We start from the raw sequence: 16,248 nt of genomic DNA, 5'->3' as shown, positions 1-16,248 counted from the left end.
GAGGAGGGAGACGGAGTGAGACAAAAAGGCCACCGGAGACAGGGCGGGGAAGCTGGAGAAGTCCCTAGGTGGGGTAGAGAGCGGGTTGATGGAGGAGAGCCGGAGCCTGGAGCTAGGGCGGGGAAGGATCGAGGCAGAAGAGGAAAGTGGCAGGGGGCTGGGAGCGCAGAGACCAGGAGCTGAGAGGGCTTAGGGAGATTAGGGGAGGGGTCTTAAGAAGAGTCCTTTGAAGAGCAGCAAAGCGATGTATTTTACTAGGATGCCCCCCCCCCAGCTGTGCTGCCTACGGCCCCTCCCTGGCTGCGGGGTGCTCTGCGCAGTCACCGCAGGCGAGAAGGAGCGAAGCTGGAGAGGGGGAGGGGACAGGACAGGGTGTCTGTAGAGAGAGATGGGGCTGGGGGAAGGCGGTGTGCGGGGGTGCAAGGGGGAGCTGGGGAAGACTATGGGGAGAGAGCAGTGTGGGGAGGGAGAGGGGAAGGTGGCGCGTGTGAAGGAGAGGAGAAGGGATTTGGGGGGAAGGCGGTGCGGGGGTGCAAGGGGGAGCTGGGGAAGGGGTTGGGGAAGGCGATGTGCAAAGGGGAGAGGGGAGAGAGCAGTGTGGGGAGGGAGAGGGGAAGGGGTGTTGGGGAAGGTGGTGTGTGTGAGAAAGAGGAGAAGGGATTGGAGGGAAAGGCAGTGTGCGGGGGTGCAAGGAGGAGCGGGGCAAGGCGATGTGCAAGGGGGAGGGGGGAGAGGGGAGAAAGCAGTATGGGGAGGGAGAGGGGAAGGTGGTGTGCAGGTGTGTGGGGAGGGAGAGGAGAAGGGGTGTTGAGGAAGGTGGTGTGCAGGGGTGTGAGGAGGGGAGTTGGGTAAAGGGGTGTGGGGAAAGGCAGTGTGCAAGAGGGGAGAGGGAAATGGGTTTGGGGGAAAGTGGTGTACCTTGCAGGTGTGCAAGAGTGGATCTGGGGAAGGCGGTGCGAGGGGGAGAGGGGACTGGGTTTGGGGGGAAGGCAGTGTACCATGTGGGTGTATGAGGAGGTGATCTGGGGAAGGGGGTGTGGGAGATGGTGGTGTGCGAGGGGGGAGAGAGGAAGGGGTTTGCGGGGAAGGCAGTATACAGTTTGGGCGTGCAAGAGGGGATCTGGGGAAGGGGTGTGGGGTATGGCAGTGTGCAGGGGGGAGAGGGGAAGGGGTTTGGGGGAAAGGTGGTGTACTGTTCGGGTGTGCAAGAGGGGATTTGGGGAACGGGGTGTGGGGCCTGGGGCAAGGTGCCTCTCCCCAGCCACAGCAGCTCCAAGGCTGGGGAGAGGCACCTCCCCCGCTCCGGCGCGCTCCTCTTGGTAGCTGCCTCACAGCTATGCAGCTTTTAGGGAACTTAGATCTTAACATATTGCAAAACAATTCTTTAACCAATTATACCCCACCACCATTGTTTATTTACACCTTACAAAGTTAGTTCTGTAACAGACACAGACAATCAAAGAACCAGACAGAGATCATACAGATAATAGGGTTGCCAACTTTCTGATTGATTGCTGAAAAACGAACATCCTTTCCCTGCCCCTTTCCCCAGGCCCCACCTCCTGCTCACTCTGTCCACCCTCCCTCTGTCACTCACTCTCTCCCACCCTTGCTCACTTGCTCATTTTCACTGGACTGGGGCAGGGGGTTGGGTGCGGGAGGGAGTGTGGGCTCCGGCTGGGGATGCAGACTCCAGGGTGGGGCCTGGGATGAGGAGGTTGGGTGCAGGAAGGGGCTATGGGTTGGGGTGCGGGAGGGGGTGAGGACTAGGTGCAGACTCTGGAGTGGGGCTGGGGATGAGGGGTTTGGGGTGCAAGAAAGGGCTCAAGCCTGGGGCAGCGGGTTGGGGCATGGGAGGGTATGCGGGGTGTGGGCTCCAGGTGGCTCCCGGAAGCGGCCGGTATGTCCTTGCGGCTCCTAGGCGAATGGGCCAGGGGGCTCTGCGCACTGTCCTCGCCCACAGGTGCTGCCTCTGCAGCTCCCATTGGCCCCAGTTGCTGGCCAATGGGAGCTGCGGGGCTGGCGCTTGGGGTGGGGGCAGCTGACGGAGTCTTCCTGGCTTGCCCTGTGCCTAGGAATCACAGGGTCATGTCACCACTTTCGGGAGCTGTGTGGAGCTGGGAAGGGAAGCTGCCTTAGCCTCACTGTGCCACCAACTGGACTTTTAGCAGCCCAGTCAGCAGTGCTGACCAGAACTGCCATGGTCCCTTTTCAACTGAGCGTTCCAGTCGAAAATCGGGTGCCTGGCAACCCTAACAGATTAATAATAGAGAAGTGGGGACCATAAAGACAAAACAATATAGAAGTAGGGATTTCACAACCACAATTATTGAGAAGTGATTTCTTGCCAGACAGGATGCATCAAACTAAATTTTCTTTAACCATCTTAAGCTCTGTTTCTTTATCTGGTGATGGTGGATGCTATTAGGGCAGGACCGCCTTCTTAACAGCCTTGTTTTAATGTAATTAAAACCTTGTTTTAATGTAATTTAGATGGAATTTGAGGATGTGACTTCCTGCTTCTTAGCTAATGGTTGCTGCTCTCCTAATACGGCTGCAGAAAAAGGCCTCAGACCTCACAATATGGCTACAGGAAATGGCCTTATCCTTACACTGGAGGGCAGTGTGTGTGTGTGTGCTGGAGGTGTGTATGTGTGTTGGAGGGCTGTGTGTGTGTGCGCGTGTGTGTGTGCATGCTGGAGGTGTGTATGTGCTCTGGAGGACTGTGTGTATGTGCTCTGGAGGGCTCTGTGTGTGTGCTTGTGCTGGAAGGCTGTGTGTGTGTGTGTGTGTGTGTGTGTGTGCACGCATGCACTGAAGGGCTCTGTGTGTGTGCTGGAGGGCTGTGAACAGACCTGTGGGTGTATGGAAGAGGGGGCCATGCTTCCAGGGGGCTGTGTGTGAGCTGGATTGCCATCTCTTCATACACTTATTGATACAGTAATTCCACTGCAACCCAGCAGGCATCTGGGCTCCAGTGGCACCAGGGTTAAGCCTGCTTCAACCTTGTCTGCCACCTAGCTTCTTCCTAGCAGCTCCAGAGCTCAGCCCACACACTCCCCATAGGCCTGTGCTGTGTGGCACCATCTGCTCCCCGCTGTACCCTAGCCCTGCCCGGGGCACTGGGAACGGCCCAGCGTTGGGAAGGGGAAAGGGGACTCTCCATTGCTGACAATTGTTAAATCAGGATGGGCTGATTTTCCCAAAGCTCTGCTCCAGAGATAATTTGGGGCCAGGTCTCTGGCCTGTGCTATACAGGGAATCAGATCCGATTGTCCTGCCTGGCCTTGGAATCTATGAATCTAGGAATCATCACCTCAAAACCATGATACACACATGCTGACAGGCACACAACACAACCACCCACTCAGCACCATCACACACACACGCACAGGTGCAGCAACGCAGGATGATTCTGTGTCCTGATGGTGCACATATAGTCACTCCGTGGTGTGTGTGTGTGAGAATGTGTGTGTTGCTGAGTCACGTGTCACTCAATGGCCATAGGTGTAGATTTGCTGTTTTGCAGTAACTCCGGTGTCTCTGTCCCCGTGGGTCAGTGCGTGTAGCCTTCCCCTGGCCCTGTAGGTCAGTGCCCAGAGTCTCTGTATGTCTCTGACACCTCCAAGGTGGAGTGAGGACTCATGGTGGCTGTGATGGGGCCTGACTGACCTGCAGCTGCTCCATAGTGCAGGCCCAGGGAGTGGAGTGAGGGAATTCGGGGAGGGGGGAACTCCCCACCCCATCCAGTGACTGGTGCCCTCTGTAGCTTTGCCCAGCACAGTGACCATTGGTAGAGCCCTGCAAGTCTGCGACTCTCCAATTCTATGGATTTTGGGATGCAGATATCCATGGACCACATTTGCGGATAGGATGCAGATAAAAGTATCTGTGCAGGACTCTACCCCTTGTGGGCAGGCAGAGCCCCAGGAGCCTTGGGGCAGGAGAAGGGGGCACTGCAGGAGGCTGCATCTCCCCATTTGATTGCCCAAAGATGCTTTATAGCCACCTTCTCTCTGGGGAGGGAGGCACTTGCTCCTGACCCACTCCTTGTCACTTAGTGCGGAGAGTCTGCCCCCCACTGAGGCACTGGGATACTGGTGCCTTCAATGGGAGGGACTGGCCTTCTAAGTGTGTCGTCCCCCCGCCCCGCCCGGCAGAGCTCCAGAGCCTCCGCTCAGGTCTGTGTTACTGGGTGTGCCCCTGCACGGCAGGACACCCACATCATGATGCCAGGAAATTCTTCCTGTCCTGCCCTGTGCTGCTGCTTCGGCTGCTTCCCCCAGCACTGCAGCCTCTGCCTCCAGCAGCTGCCCTGGGGAGCCTGAGCCCAGCTAGCAGGGGAGGCACGGGCAGGTCTCTCAGTCTAACACTGCCATCTAGCAGCACTTGCCAGCCCAGCGCCCAGCACCCCACTCCCTGCCTCTCTGAAAGGGATAAAGTGTTCACAGTGCCATCTGTGCCTGGCCACCCATGCGTGTGGCTGTGCACATGTTTGCATGTGTGCATCTGTGCGTGTGTTTGTAGTAATGCACAAGACAGACCGAGGTGTTGGGGACTCTGCTCCTATCTACAGACAGGGTCTTCCAAGCTCTAGTGACCTGCAAGAGCCTGTTGCTCAGGCCATTGGGGTGAAGAATAATTCTGGGGGCCTGTGGAGGCTGCATAAGAGCCTGGAGAGACCCCCACACACACCCTCCGAAGCAGGCTTAGGGGAGAGATTGGAAATCCCTTCCGTGTGCCTAGCTTGCCAGTCCATGTACTTCCACTGAATGATGCATACATCATTTAAAATGCTGCAGCTTCTGCACACACAGCAGCTGGGGAGCCGAGCCTGAAGGCTGTGGTTTTCCCGCATTCTCATGTCTCTAGTGCCAAGCCCTGTTTGACATCAGTTACTGCTCCTGCCTCTGACAGTCACTAGCCATAGTCGTGCCCACTCCTCACGCGCCCCATTCTCCTGGCAGCCTCCGCTCTGCTCCCCACGCTGTACGCAGCTTGCACGCTGCACAGGAGCTGGGTGGATGCCACGTGGCTTGGAAGGGAAGAGCTGCTAATGCAGGGCTGTGATTCAGGCCGGAAGCAATGCACTGAGGTGGGCTATCTGGCTCTGGGTCTCACCCCTTGCACCTGCCCTCGTACACTCCCTAGACTGGAACTGATGGTCAAAGCTAGCAGAGGTTGAAGCTGGCACGCAATGCAGGCCAGTCCCCTGAGCAGAATGGGGAGATGAGACTACAGGCTGAGTGAGCTGGTTACCAGAGCCCTCAGCTTGCCCTTCACAGTTCTCAGTGGGCCTGACAACCAAAGGCTCCCCCTTCCTGCCCCGAGCGCTGCACTCAGCAGGCCCAGTAAGGTGGGTGATTCCCAGGCCTGCCTGCCACCTGCCAGAGCTCGAGGCAAGGGGTGACTCGCTGGGGGCTCGCCGCCCTGGCAGGTGATTTTTACTGGTTGTCCGTGTGTTATGGGGCACCTTGAGATCCCCGCCCCAATCCTGGCCCTGCTGTGCCAGGCTCTGCACTGCCATAGAGAGAGAGACCCCATCCCTGCCCTGAACAGCTTGCCCTATGGAGCAGGCAAGATGCAGGATGGGGGCAGGGCAGCAGTACTGGAATTATAACAGACGGGGGACTGAGGCCCAGAGGGATTAAGGAAGGATTTTCAAACACTCTCAGCACTGGCCCAATGTGCCCCTTGGGATAACTGGCAGCCCTCCTGGGGTCTCTGCAGCCCCCTTAAAGAGATAGACAGGAGATCTGCAGAGCCAGGCTGGTGGCACACAAGGCCCCCTTCCTCTCACGAGAGCAGGCTGGGCCATCTCTGACCCTCCATGTCTGGCTCCAAGCCATGCTGTACCCAGTTACTTGTCAGCTAGGGGCTGGTTAGCTACGCCAGCACACACCCCATGATGGCTGCAGATATCCCAAGATGAAAGTATCTTGTACTCATACAGCTTATGGCGCCACATTAGTAGGAATAAGCTGTACGGATATAGTGGTATTACTGAATCCCCAGGAGTTGCTCCATGTTAATCACATTGGTTTCAAACCACTAGAGTAAAAGGAGGATGTGCTGCTTGCAGAGCAGCCCTGGAACACTGCCCCACACACATTTGTGTGCAGCAGTCTTTTCTCGACAAAAGTAGCGACAGTATAGCTGGCAAGAGAGACCTACATTCCTGTGGGGCGGGGCAGAGACCAGGCTGGCAGAGTGCTCAGAAACCTTGGCATCTAGCTAGCAGAGGGGCTTGGAGTATAGTGAGACCCAGCAGGGACAGACGTAATTACTGATGGTAACTAGGTATTTACCTGGCCATTCAGGTGTCACTGTGTGACTATGTTGGTTTAGTCAAGCAGACAGGAAAAGCCTGGGTCCAGAGAAGCCACTTCTCAGCAAACTCTTGTGGGTTGTTACCGAACAATGCCAGGCCCACACATGCTGGAGATCAAAAGAACTGGAGCCAGAAATCCATGTGTCCCAAAAGAGGAGGGGGTTGTTCAGGGGAACCAGATGGAGACAGGGGCCCGATGGGGTGGCTGAGGGAGTGAACCTTGCTAGGTTATTATCAGGACGGAAGGGCTTTTGGTACGATTTGCAGGCTGATGTTTTAAAATCCTTCTCTCTAATGCTTTGCTCCTACTGATAAAATGAATACACCCTTGGCTTTAAGCCCAGGGGACACAGACCCAGAGTGAAGAACTGCAGATGCCCAAGCTTGGTCCAACGTGCAGGATACACGGGAAGCTGTTGCCCGGGGCAGGGTGGGGAGAAATCTGGGGGCTGGGGGAACAGTGATATAGCAAGGGTGAGGCGAGTGAGGCATTTGCTTCAGGTGCATAAAGCAGAGGGGCGCAGCTCTACCGCGATCGGCAGCACTTTGGCGGCAGCTCTACCGCTGCCACTTCTTCGGCGGCGGGTCCCCAAGTCCCTGTCGGAGGGAAGGACCTGCCGCTGAATTGCCACCACTGCTTCATTCATTCTTTGGCGGCAATTTGGCAATGAGTCCTTCTCTCCGACAGGGACTCAGGGACCCACCGCTGAATTGTCACCAAAGAGCCTGGAGTCAGCCCTTGCGTCGGGTGCAAAAATTCCTTGTTACGGCTGTGACAAAGTGGAACTGTTCTTAATGTTTCCTCTGAATACTGTGTGGGTGCCTCAGTTTTCCCTATGCATTAAAAGTCTCCAATGTGCATAAATGGCTGACGATCTGTCTCCTAACAACAAATGGCCAGGGCCCTTCCCCCCTTGCAAGAGGATGGCTAAAGATGAACAAAGAGATCAGGTGACCTTCTGGCCCGGGAAAGAGACAAAGGCCAGAAAGGAAGGGCTGTGGGGGTTCAGTTTGGAGCTGGCTTGGGACAGGAAGTGAGGGCAGATGGGGTTGTCTGGCTCACTGGGCCCCAGAATGAACCCGGCTGAGGGGTCTGGCTCTCTGTACCTACAAGCTCTGTTTTAGACCGTGTTCCTGTCATCTAATAAACCTCTGTTTTACTGGCTGGCTGAGAGTCACATCTGACTGTGAAGTGGGGATGCGTGCAGGACCCTCTGGCTTCCCCAGGACCTCACCTGGGCGGATTCGCTGTGGGAAGCACAGGAAGGGGCATATGCTGAATTCTCCAAGGTCAGACCCAGGAAGGTGAAGCTGTGTGAGCTTCTTGCCCTGAAGACAGTCTGCTCCAAGGGAGAGGAGGCTCCCCAAAGTCCTGACTGGCTTTGTGGGGAGCAATTCCAGAGCATCGCCTGGGGACTCCATGACAACGGCTCTGGGGAGGAATTGCTGGAGGTGGGAGGTGCTGGGTGAGGGAACAGTAAGGGCAGTTGGGGAAGGGGGTGGATCAGCTGGGTGGGGGAGGGTGCTGTGTCTATGGGATGTGCCTATGTGTATGTGGGGGGATTTGGGGGAAATTGCTCTCTTCTCACCTTTTGCCCTGCTCTGCACCATGGCAGTGGGAGAAGCAGGGGCCACTGGCAGGAGCTGTTGCAACCCAGTCAAACCTGTGGGGCTGTGGGCAGGCATGATAGGGGTGGGGGTGCTGCTGGCAGTAATGACACCCCAGGTGCTGGACGCTTGTTGGCCCAATGTCAGGGCCCTGTGGGCCTGATCCTGTCACTGCTTCCTGCTTTCCTGGTAGCACTATGTAGGCTCCTATCACCACTCCAAAGCTCTGCAGCAGCTTATCTGCCTCGGGGAACTGCCTCTGTAATCCTTTCCTCTACCCCTAATCCCCCTGGCCCTGGCCCCCTCAGCACCTTCTCAGGACTACTTGGAAGCCTTTCAGAGGAGAGTCTGCTCTGTACTGCAGATTGCTCACTCCTCCCTGCCCTTTAGCCCCCCAGAGCCTCTTAGCCCCTCCCCGGGAGCCCCTCTCCAGCCTGTGGAGCTCAGCCTGGGTGCTGAGCCTCACTCTGCCCTATCAGCCAGTGTCTCTGGAGCTGGAATTCCCAGGTCTCCGAATCTCACTCTTGGGTCAAGGCTGAAAGGCCCCACCCCGGCAGCTGGAGCCCAGGTGGCTCTTTCCCTCTGCTCTGCCAGGCATGATGTGTCTTGAGGGGGACAGCACATGTCCAGGACATGTGCTCTGTGGACAAACCAGCCTCAGCTTCACTGGTGACTCCAACAGGATGTTTTCCATCCACCCCCATTGCACTGCATGGCTCACCCCAGAGAGGCCTGGCTCTCAAAGGCTGTTTGTGGCCATGGAGGTGGGGTATCCCACATCGCATGGGTGGCTCCTCACAAGGGTGTCAGGGAGCAGCAAGACCAACACCCAAAGTGCTGCTAGTCTGTGATTCCTTAAAAGGTATGTCTACACCGCAGTTAGACACCTGCAGCTGGCCTGTGCTGGCTGACTCGGGCTTGCAGGGCTCAGGCTGCAGGGCTGTTTCACTGCTGTATAACTGTCCAGGCATGGGTGGAACCCGGGCTCTAGGACCCTGCAGAGTGGGAGAGCCTCAGAGCTTGGACTTGGGTGTCTACAGTGCAATGAAACAACCCCTCAGCAGAGCCCTGTGAGCCCAAGTGGCATGGGCCAGCCACAAGTGTCTAACTGTAGTGTAGAAGTACCCTCAGTGACTGTGCCAGCCTGACCCCTGAGCATCTGTGAGCAGCGAATGCCCTGCACAGACACCATGGGGCAGGGCTGCATAGTTCTTTGGGGGCCCAGGGCAAAGTCTGAAACTGAGCTTTGTCACTCTTCCAGACATGTTACCCTAAAGGGGAGGTTCGAGGCGGGGGGCACTGGAGAATGAGCCTGCACCACACCACACTCACCCTACAGCAGTGCTGCAGCTCCTGTCCCATGGTGCTGGGCCCAGCTCCACACTTCTGGCCTTGCAGACTAGTGCGGGCTCACACCGTCACTCAGGGTTGGCCTGGCCACCCCTCCATTGTGCCAGAGGGGACAACTGGGCCAAACCTGAGTGGCGCTGCCATCCCACATACCAGATCACACCACACTTGGTTTGGGTGGCCTCTCAAACAGGGGGCCCAAGGCAAACTACCCCCACCCCAGGTAGCCTGTTCAGAACCCAGTGGCAGCCTGTCTAGGAGAGGCATATGGTTCCAGGGTTGGCTGGATCACCTGGGACTGACCAAAGGACCCCACTGCCCTGGTGGGGAGGACAGCAGTCACTCCAGGAGCTTAGCTTGGGGGATGAGGGGGGAGAAAAGTCTGTCTGGGAAAGATAGAGCCTGGTGGGAGCTGCTACCAACCACACCAGCTCTTGCGCAGGAAGAAGGAGCTGTGAATGCTGACCGGCCAGTGCCACGCATGCCGGAAAGAAAGGAAGGAAGGGCTGTGGGAGCAGCCATCAGGAAGAGAAGCGTTTGTTCTATTTAGGAGGAATAGAGAACTCAGTGTACAACTGACCCAGGACCTGCCAGGCTAATGGACCTGCAGAGAGGAAGGGCCAAGTCCCTTGAACCCAGCTAAAGAAAGAGGGTGCTCTGGAAACACTACAGCTGGAGAACAGCCCATCTCTAGGCTTCCCCTGTGTGGGGGACCAGCAGGCGATGGCACGGCTGGGATGAGGGGCCCATGCGTGGTGGGCAGGCCCAGAGCACAGGGTCCCAGGCAGCCCTACTACATGTATGTCTGCACTTCACACACAACTCAGGATCCAACCCAGGTTTCAGCCAACCACCCAGAAAACCCTGAGCTGGCTTTGGAGGGGCTCTAAGTGCAGGTCAGTGGCCGGCTGGGGGTGAGTTAGAACTTGGGCTGAACCCGCCCACATGGCAGGGAGGATGCAGGCTTGGTCACTCCAGGGCTCACAGCCTCCCAAGGCCTTCCCACAGTTCCCCCAGTAGCCAATGGATGGACAAGCTCCCTGCCATGGACACAACTGACTGGAACAGAATCCCAGTGTTTCAGTGCAAAGGGCCTTGGAATGATCCCAGACACATAGGGAAGCCCAGCACCAATGAAGGCACATAATGCGGGCAGAGCTTTGCAGTGGGGCTGCCCACGCCCAGCTCACAACAGCTGTCCAGCACCCAGGCTAGCTGTGCAGACCTCTCTTATCAAGACCCTTTGAAGAACATTTCTCTGCAGAGAGAGAGAAACGGAGTGCCCTGGCTGTCCGGAGCACAGGACTTTTCTGTGTCCACTGGGACCTCTGATATTCTGCTTTCCCCTCCCAGCGGCCTAGGGAAGGAGAAGGGCTGTGGCCCCGGATGCCTGCCAGCTCCTGAGCCTGGGTGCAGCAGGTTGGGGCTGCCTCCTCGCCACTTTCCTCCTCCCCTTATGCCCCCCCCACGCCCTGGGCTTTCCCCAGGCTAGTGTGGGTAAGCTAGCAATCCTCCCCATTGGCACTGCAGCTGTCACTGGGCCCAGCCCTCAAGTGCGGCTTCCCTTGGGCTGCTGCAGGCACCACTGGGCTGTACTTCCTTCTGCTCTTCATTAGGGCCTGCCGCCGACCCCAGGGGTGCTGCAGCTGGAGCGCCCTGGAGCTGGTCCAAGGCCTTGTGCACTACTGTGTTGTTGGTCACCAACGACTGTTTGATGTTGGTGCCCAGGAGAGGTCACAAGCTGGGCGGCCCAACCTCTGAGGCAGAGCAGGACCAGCCACAGCAGCAGACACCCTGCCTCCTCAGTCACTTGCTCATCTCCTAGCCCATGGGGACAAATCTCAAAGGAGGAAACCAGTCCCTTCCCAGCCCCACTGCCCAGATAGGCCACACTCCCTGGCAGAGGGATTTCTGAAGGGCGTGGAAGGAACTGAAGGACAGTGGAGCCACACAGCTGGTTAATACCCCATAGCCCTGCAGGGACTGGGGTGGGGCAGCAGTGAACGACTCCAATGCACTCTGCTCACTGTGCCCGTCCAAGCCTCACACTGTGGGCACAGTGCTCCCAAGGGTGTACGCCGGCAGATGCATCTCTGGATGGGATGTTACTGTGGGATGCAGCAGAGTTCTTTTCTTCCTTCAGTATCAGTGGAGGAATCACACTGTTGCTTATTAGGAATTAGCACGGAGATGTTTTCATAGGTGCCTGTTTCTGTTAACAGCACTATCTTAATATTATGAGAACAGTCATTCTGCACAGATGTGTGTAGTGTGTTTCGAACATGCTGCACAAAGTAATTATTAGTTGTCTTGGTACTAATTGCTTAGAGAAAATCTTTAATGGTATGTTCAGTTGATCCAATGTGGGTTTCATCTCACATACTCCTTCGAACATGTTCAGCACAGTTCCTCCCCTCCTTTGAATTGCTTCGGAATAGACAGAGGAGTAGAGGCTTGTAAGGGCTTGTCCAGACACTGCAGGTGACAATTGGAAGTCAGAAGCAACATTTGCTTGTGTCTAATTGAAGTGGGAATCGAAAGAGATGTCATTATTGGAAGGTAAAGAATGCAGGAGCGGAGGAGGAGATCTCCCCCTAGAAGGGAACTGGAAATAATCCCTGCTAAGCTGTCAAATCCTCTCCCCGGAGCTCCACTGGTGAGTTATTAGGAAATGGGAGATTTTCTGATCAGGCCTCCGAGTGGCAGAAGAAGCTGCCCATGGCTGCAGCTTAGGTCAGAGGCAGGCAGCCAGCTGGGCTGCTGAGCCATAACTCAGAGTGGACCCAGCCCCTGCTCTAGCAGCAAACAGCCTAGCAAATTCCCACAGCCTGGGAGCTGAGCAGCTGGGTGGCAGAACACAGTCAGGGTGCACTGCTGGTCTGCGGTGGGAGATGGGACAGTCACCCAGCTGGGAGCCAGGTTCCCCTGTCTTGAGCTACCAGGGGAACTGCCCACACAGACCCCACAGACTAGAGGGGCCCATGCCCACTGGTACTCCTGACCAGCATGCAGGGAACCAACTGCTCAGCTCTGGTCACTGGCAAGGGAGAGAGCCAAGGGTACTTGCTGTTTCCTCAGGAACTTACAAAGAGGCCCCGAGAGCCAGTGAGTGGCCCCACAGGACCAGGCACAATGAGCTGTCCAGCTCAGAGCACGCAGAGGAGACCTTTCCTCCTGGCTGTCACTGTGGTGTCATGAGATGCCCCTCACTGGCCCACCATGGGGGACGTGCAGTGAAAGGACTCCGGCAGGACTTCTCCTGGATGCTCTCTCGCCAGGGGACAAATTGCCCGGCCCATCTAAAGCAACCTGCTCAAGGCCAAGCCATTGCAGCTGCCATTTTCTCCCCACAAGCCAATGGCCAGATCCAGCAGGCCTCCCTGTTCATCCCCTTGGGGTCAGCTGAGCAGTTGCCCTTTAAGTCGCTCCCTGAGTGACAGCCCTGTGCCTGAGGAACGCTGGCACTGCGTACAGAACCTGGGAAAGCCAGCATTCCCTCCCCACAAACATGCCCAGGGCAGCCTCAGAGCCTCAGAGTTGGGCACTGGGAAGGGCTTGCCCACGGGGAGTGAGCCAAGCCCAGTAGGCATTGGCAGCACTCTGCAACCAAGGGTCTAGACAGGGTATTTCAGCCCAGACATGGGTGCTCCTCCTGTTGCCCCGTATGGAGAGCAAGCTCCTAGCCAGAGGCAGGATGCTAGTGCTGGGTTAAGGAGGTTAAGTAGGCCTGAGTAGGCGACTCGGGGCCTGGACAAGAAAAGGAGGTTATGTTGCTGGGTGACCATGTGGAGAGCCATGGAAAGGCTGGAAGATTTAGGTCCACAAGTCACAGCGCTGTCAGGCCTAGGTAAGGTGACCAAAAGGCACTGGGCTCAGGCACTGGATTGGGGGGATTTTCCCAGCCAGAAAACATCCCACTAGAGAGCCTGGGTGAGGCTGAGGAAGTTCGTGCCTTGTGGCTGAAAAGGGGTGGGAACGGACAGCAGGATGTGCTGAGATCAGTGTAACTGAAGAGTCTCCAGCTAGAGAGAGAATCCTGTTGTCTTGGCCCCTCTGCCCAATGGAGCACTCAGCTCTGCACTGGTTTCTGAGGAGCACACGGTTCCCCCTGAGCTGTGAGAGATTCACGGTGCCAGACAGCAGTCTCCTGGACTGGGAAAGCTAAGTACCTTGTACCACGCCAGACCTAAGGGAGGGACACTAGCACCAGAGACTTAAGGAAAAATAGCTTTGGCCACACCTGGTTCATCAGCCATTCCTGTGCCCTGCTGAGCACACCTGGACACGTGGCTCAGTGGCTTGCATTGGGCCACCAGCACCACTCTAGCTAGAATGGAGAGAAATCATCTGTCTCCTGCACTGGAAGAGAGGGGGCTAGGAAGCAACTCCATGGGCGTGGGGGTCCAGAAGGTTCTGTGGCAGACAACTACAGTGAGGTGAGGGGATAGCTGCAGTGGGACTGGGTGTGGGCAGGCAGACTGTGGTGGGATGGAGTGAGGGCAGCCCACTTCTGACCTTCCCATCACAGTCAGCAAAAAGTGATCAGGCTTTCTTATAGGGTTGCCAACCTTCTAATCACACAAAACCAAACACCTTAGCCCTGCCCCTTCCCCGAGGCCCTCACCCCTGCTCACTACATTCCCCCAACCTCTGTAGCTTGCTCTCCCCCACCGTCACTCAGTTTCACTGAGCTGGGGCAGGGGGTTGCAGTGTGAGAGGGGGTGAGGGCTCTTACTGGAGTTGTGCGCTCTAGAGTGGGGCCAGAAATGAGGGGTTCAGGGTGAGGGAGGGGGCTGGGGCAGGGAGTTGGGGTATGGAAGGAGGTGAGGGCTCCGGTTGGGGGTGCAGACTCTGGGATGGGGCTGTGGATGAAGGTTTTGGGGTGCAGGAGGTGCTTCGGGTTTGGGGGGCACTCAGGGCTGGGGCAGAGGGTTGGGGCGCGAGCTTACATCGGGCAGCCCCTAGTCAGCAGCACAGCGGGGGGGTGGGGGGGGCTGAGGCAGGCTGCCTTCCTGTCCTGGCTCCGCGCTGCACCCCAGCCAGAAGTGGCCAGCAGGTCTGGGTCCTAGACTGGGGGAGCAGAAGATCTCCACATGCTGCTCTTGCCTGCTAATGGGAGTGCGGAGCCAATGCGTGGGGTGGGGGCAACATGCAGAGCCCTATGGCCTCCCCGCCTAGGAGCTGGATCTGCTGGCTGCTTCCGGAGCACAGTGCTGTGCCAGCCAGGGCAGGTAGGGACTAGCCTGCCTTAGTGCTGCAGCACCGCCAACTGGACTTTTAACGGCCCCATCGGTGGTGCTGAACAGAGCCAACAGGGTCCCTTTTCGACCGGGTGTTCCAGTCAAAAACCAGACATCTGGTCACCCTGCTTCCTTATCAGCAAGCCCTGCCCTTGTGAGTTCCAGGCCCCAGGACCGCTCAGTCGTTCACCACAGGCCACTGATCACAGGGAGATGCCCAAGTCTGACATTTAGGGCACAGGTCAGCGAAGGCAGCCAACCTGATGAACAGCAGAGGCTCTCTGAGCTGGGGTTGTGAGGTGGCCGTGTTGGGCATGAGGTCTAGTGCTGCAGCTCCATGGCTCAGATGGGGGCCGTGTAGATCACTGGCACAACAGGAGTCACACATGGACTGGGCGACGCTTTTCTGGCAAAAGGGGTATTGTTCTTGGTGGGAGTTTTTCTGTCAAAAGTCAGTCTTTGTCCACAAATGAAGGTCTTTCATGAAAGAAATAGTGTCATTTCCATTTTTAAAATTTGTTATTGAAAACATGATGGGGGATGGGGGAACAGTTTGGTAGAAGTCTTCAGCCAAATAGAACAAAACAGGAAAAATGCAGAAATTATTGAAAGACATCCCCAAAATAACATTGACATTTTGCTCAGTTCTAATCCCAGGTACCCCACAGATTGCTCCGGGGGTGCCCAGGGACCAGCGCTTTCCAAGCCCTAACCACATCTCTTCACAATGTTTGTGTAACGCCCTCTGGCAGTAACCACAAGTGGAACCCAGTGATGGAGTTGTGTTGTGTGTCCCTCTCTGTGCCCAATCTGATGCAAGCTGATTCCACAAGCCCCTCTAATCCTGTTCCAGCCACATCGTGCAAGGCTGCAGGCGGGAGAGGGGGTGTTCCTACACCAGCCCTCAGTGGCTTTGACGATAGCAGCAGCAGACCTGTGTTAAGAGGGCTGCATGCAAAGGTAACAAGCCCGCAGACATGGCCGGGGCACTGAAGAAGACCACTGGGCTTGTGGGACTAGCTGTAGCTGAGAATCCTCATGAGCACCTGAGAATACTGTATACAAAAATCCTCGCTGCTCTGCAGGACATCCCCAAAGATGCAGCATATAGGAAATACACTGAACAGATTGTAAATGAGCGGTTTAACATGGTAAAAACAGAACCTAATGTGCAAAAACTAGAAGACAAAATGAAAAGTGGTCAGATAGAAGAAGTGATAATACAGGCTGAAATGAGCTCTCTCTGGCAAGAAAAATGGCACAGTGGAAACCATGGGAGCCTTTAGTTGAAGAACCTCCTACTGACCAATGGCGATGGCCAATATAATAGTCAGCATTATTTCTGCAACTACTTGAGAATCGAAAAAAACACTTAAATAAATATTAGTATCATGTTACTGAAAATTGTTTGTCTTTAAATTAAAGAAAATAGCTTTTTGTAAAAAAAAAAAAAAAAAAAAAAAAGTCCTCACTGTCCCTTCCAGGCTTTACATATGTGGATTCCCAGAGCCTTGGCTTCCTGGCTGAGCTTCCAATTGTACATTGTCATAGAAACCCACGAGCTGTGACACTGGCATTCCTCGCCCAGACTCCAGCTGCCTTCCTGATGCAGCCGAGGAACAGAAAGGGTTACGCTTGGTTCAGACTTGAACTGCATTTCCAGACTTGCCAATATCGGCAGGTCCTGGTTTTATTTGATTTCCACGCAAAATAGAAAAT

At 56.1% G+C, this 16,248-nt stretch overlaps 1 protein-coding gene across 1 annotated transcript; it reads left to right on the top strand.

The window, feature by feature from the left end:
- Positions 1 to 1,189: 1,189 nt before the first annotated feature.
- LOC115656344 (NADH dehydrogenase [ubiquinone] 1 alpha subcomplex subunit 5-like) lies at positions 1,190 to 15,971 on the top strand. Its single transcript, XM_030572916.1, is given in 4 exon segments — positions 1,190 to 1,194; positions 10,253 to 10,257; positions 15,498 to 15,759; positions 15,762 to 15,971. Coding segments are annotated over 2 exon segments (348 nt in total). The 5' UTR covers positions 1,190 to 1,194; positions 10,253 to 10,257; positions 15,498 to 15,506; the 3' UTR covers positions 15,857 to 15,971.
- Positions 15,972 to 16,248: the final 277 nt, after the last annotated feature.

This window comes from Gopherus evgoodei, chromosome 8 (genome assembly GCF_007399415.2).
Source record: "Gopherus evgoodei ecotype Sinaloan lineage chromosome 8, rGopEvg1_v1.p, whole genome shotgun sequence".
Lineage (NCBI taxonomy): Eukaryota > Metazoa > Chordata > Testudines > Testudinidae > Gopherus > Gopherus evgoodei.
This window is presented reverse-complemented; position numbering and strand designations above follow the sequence as displayed.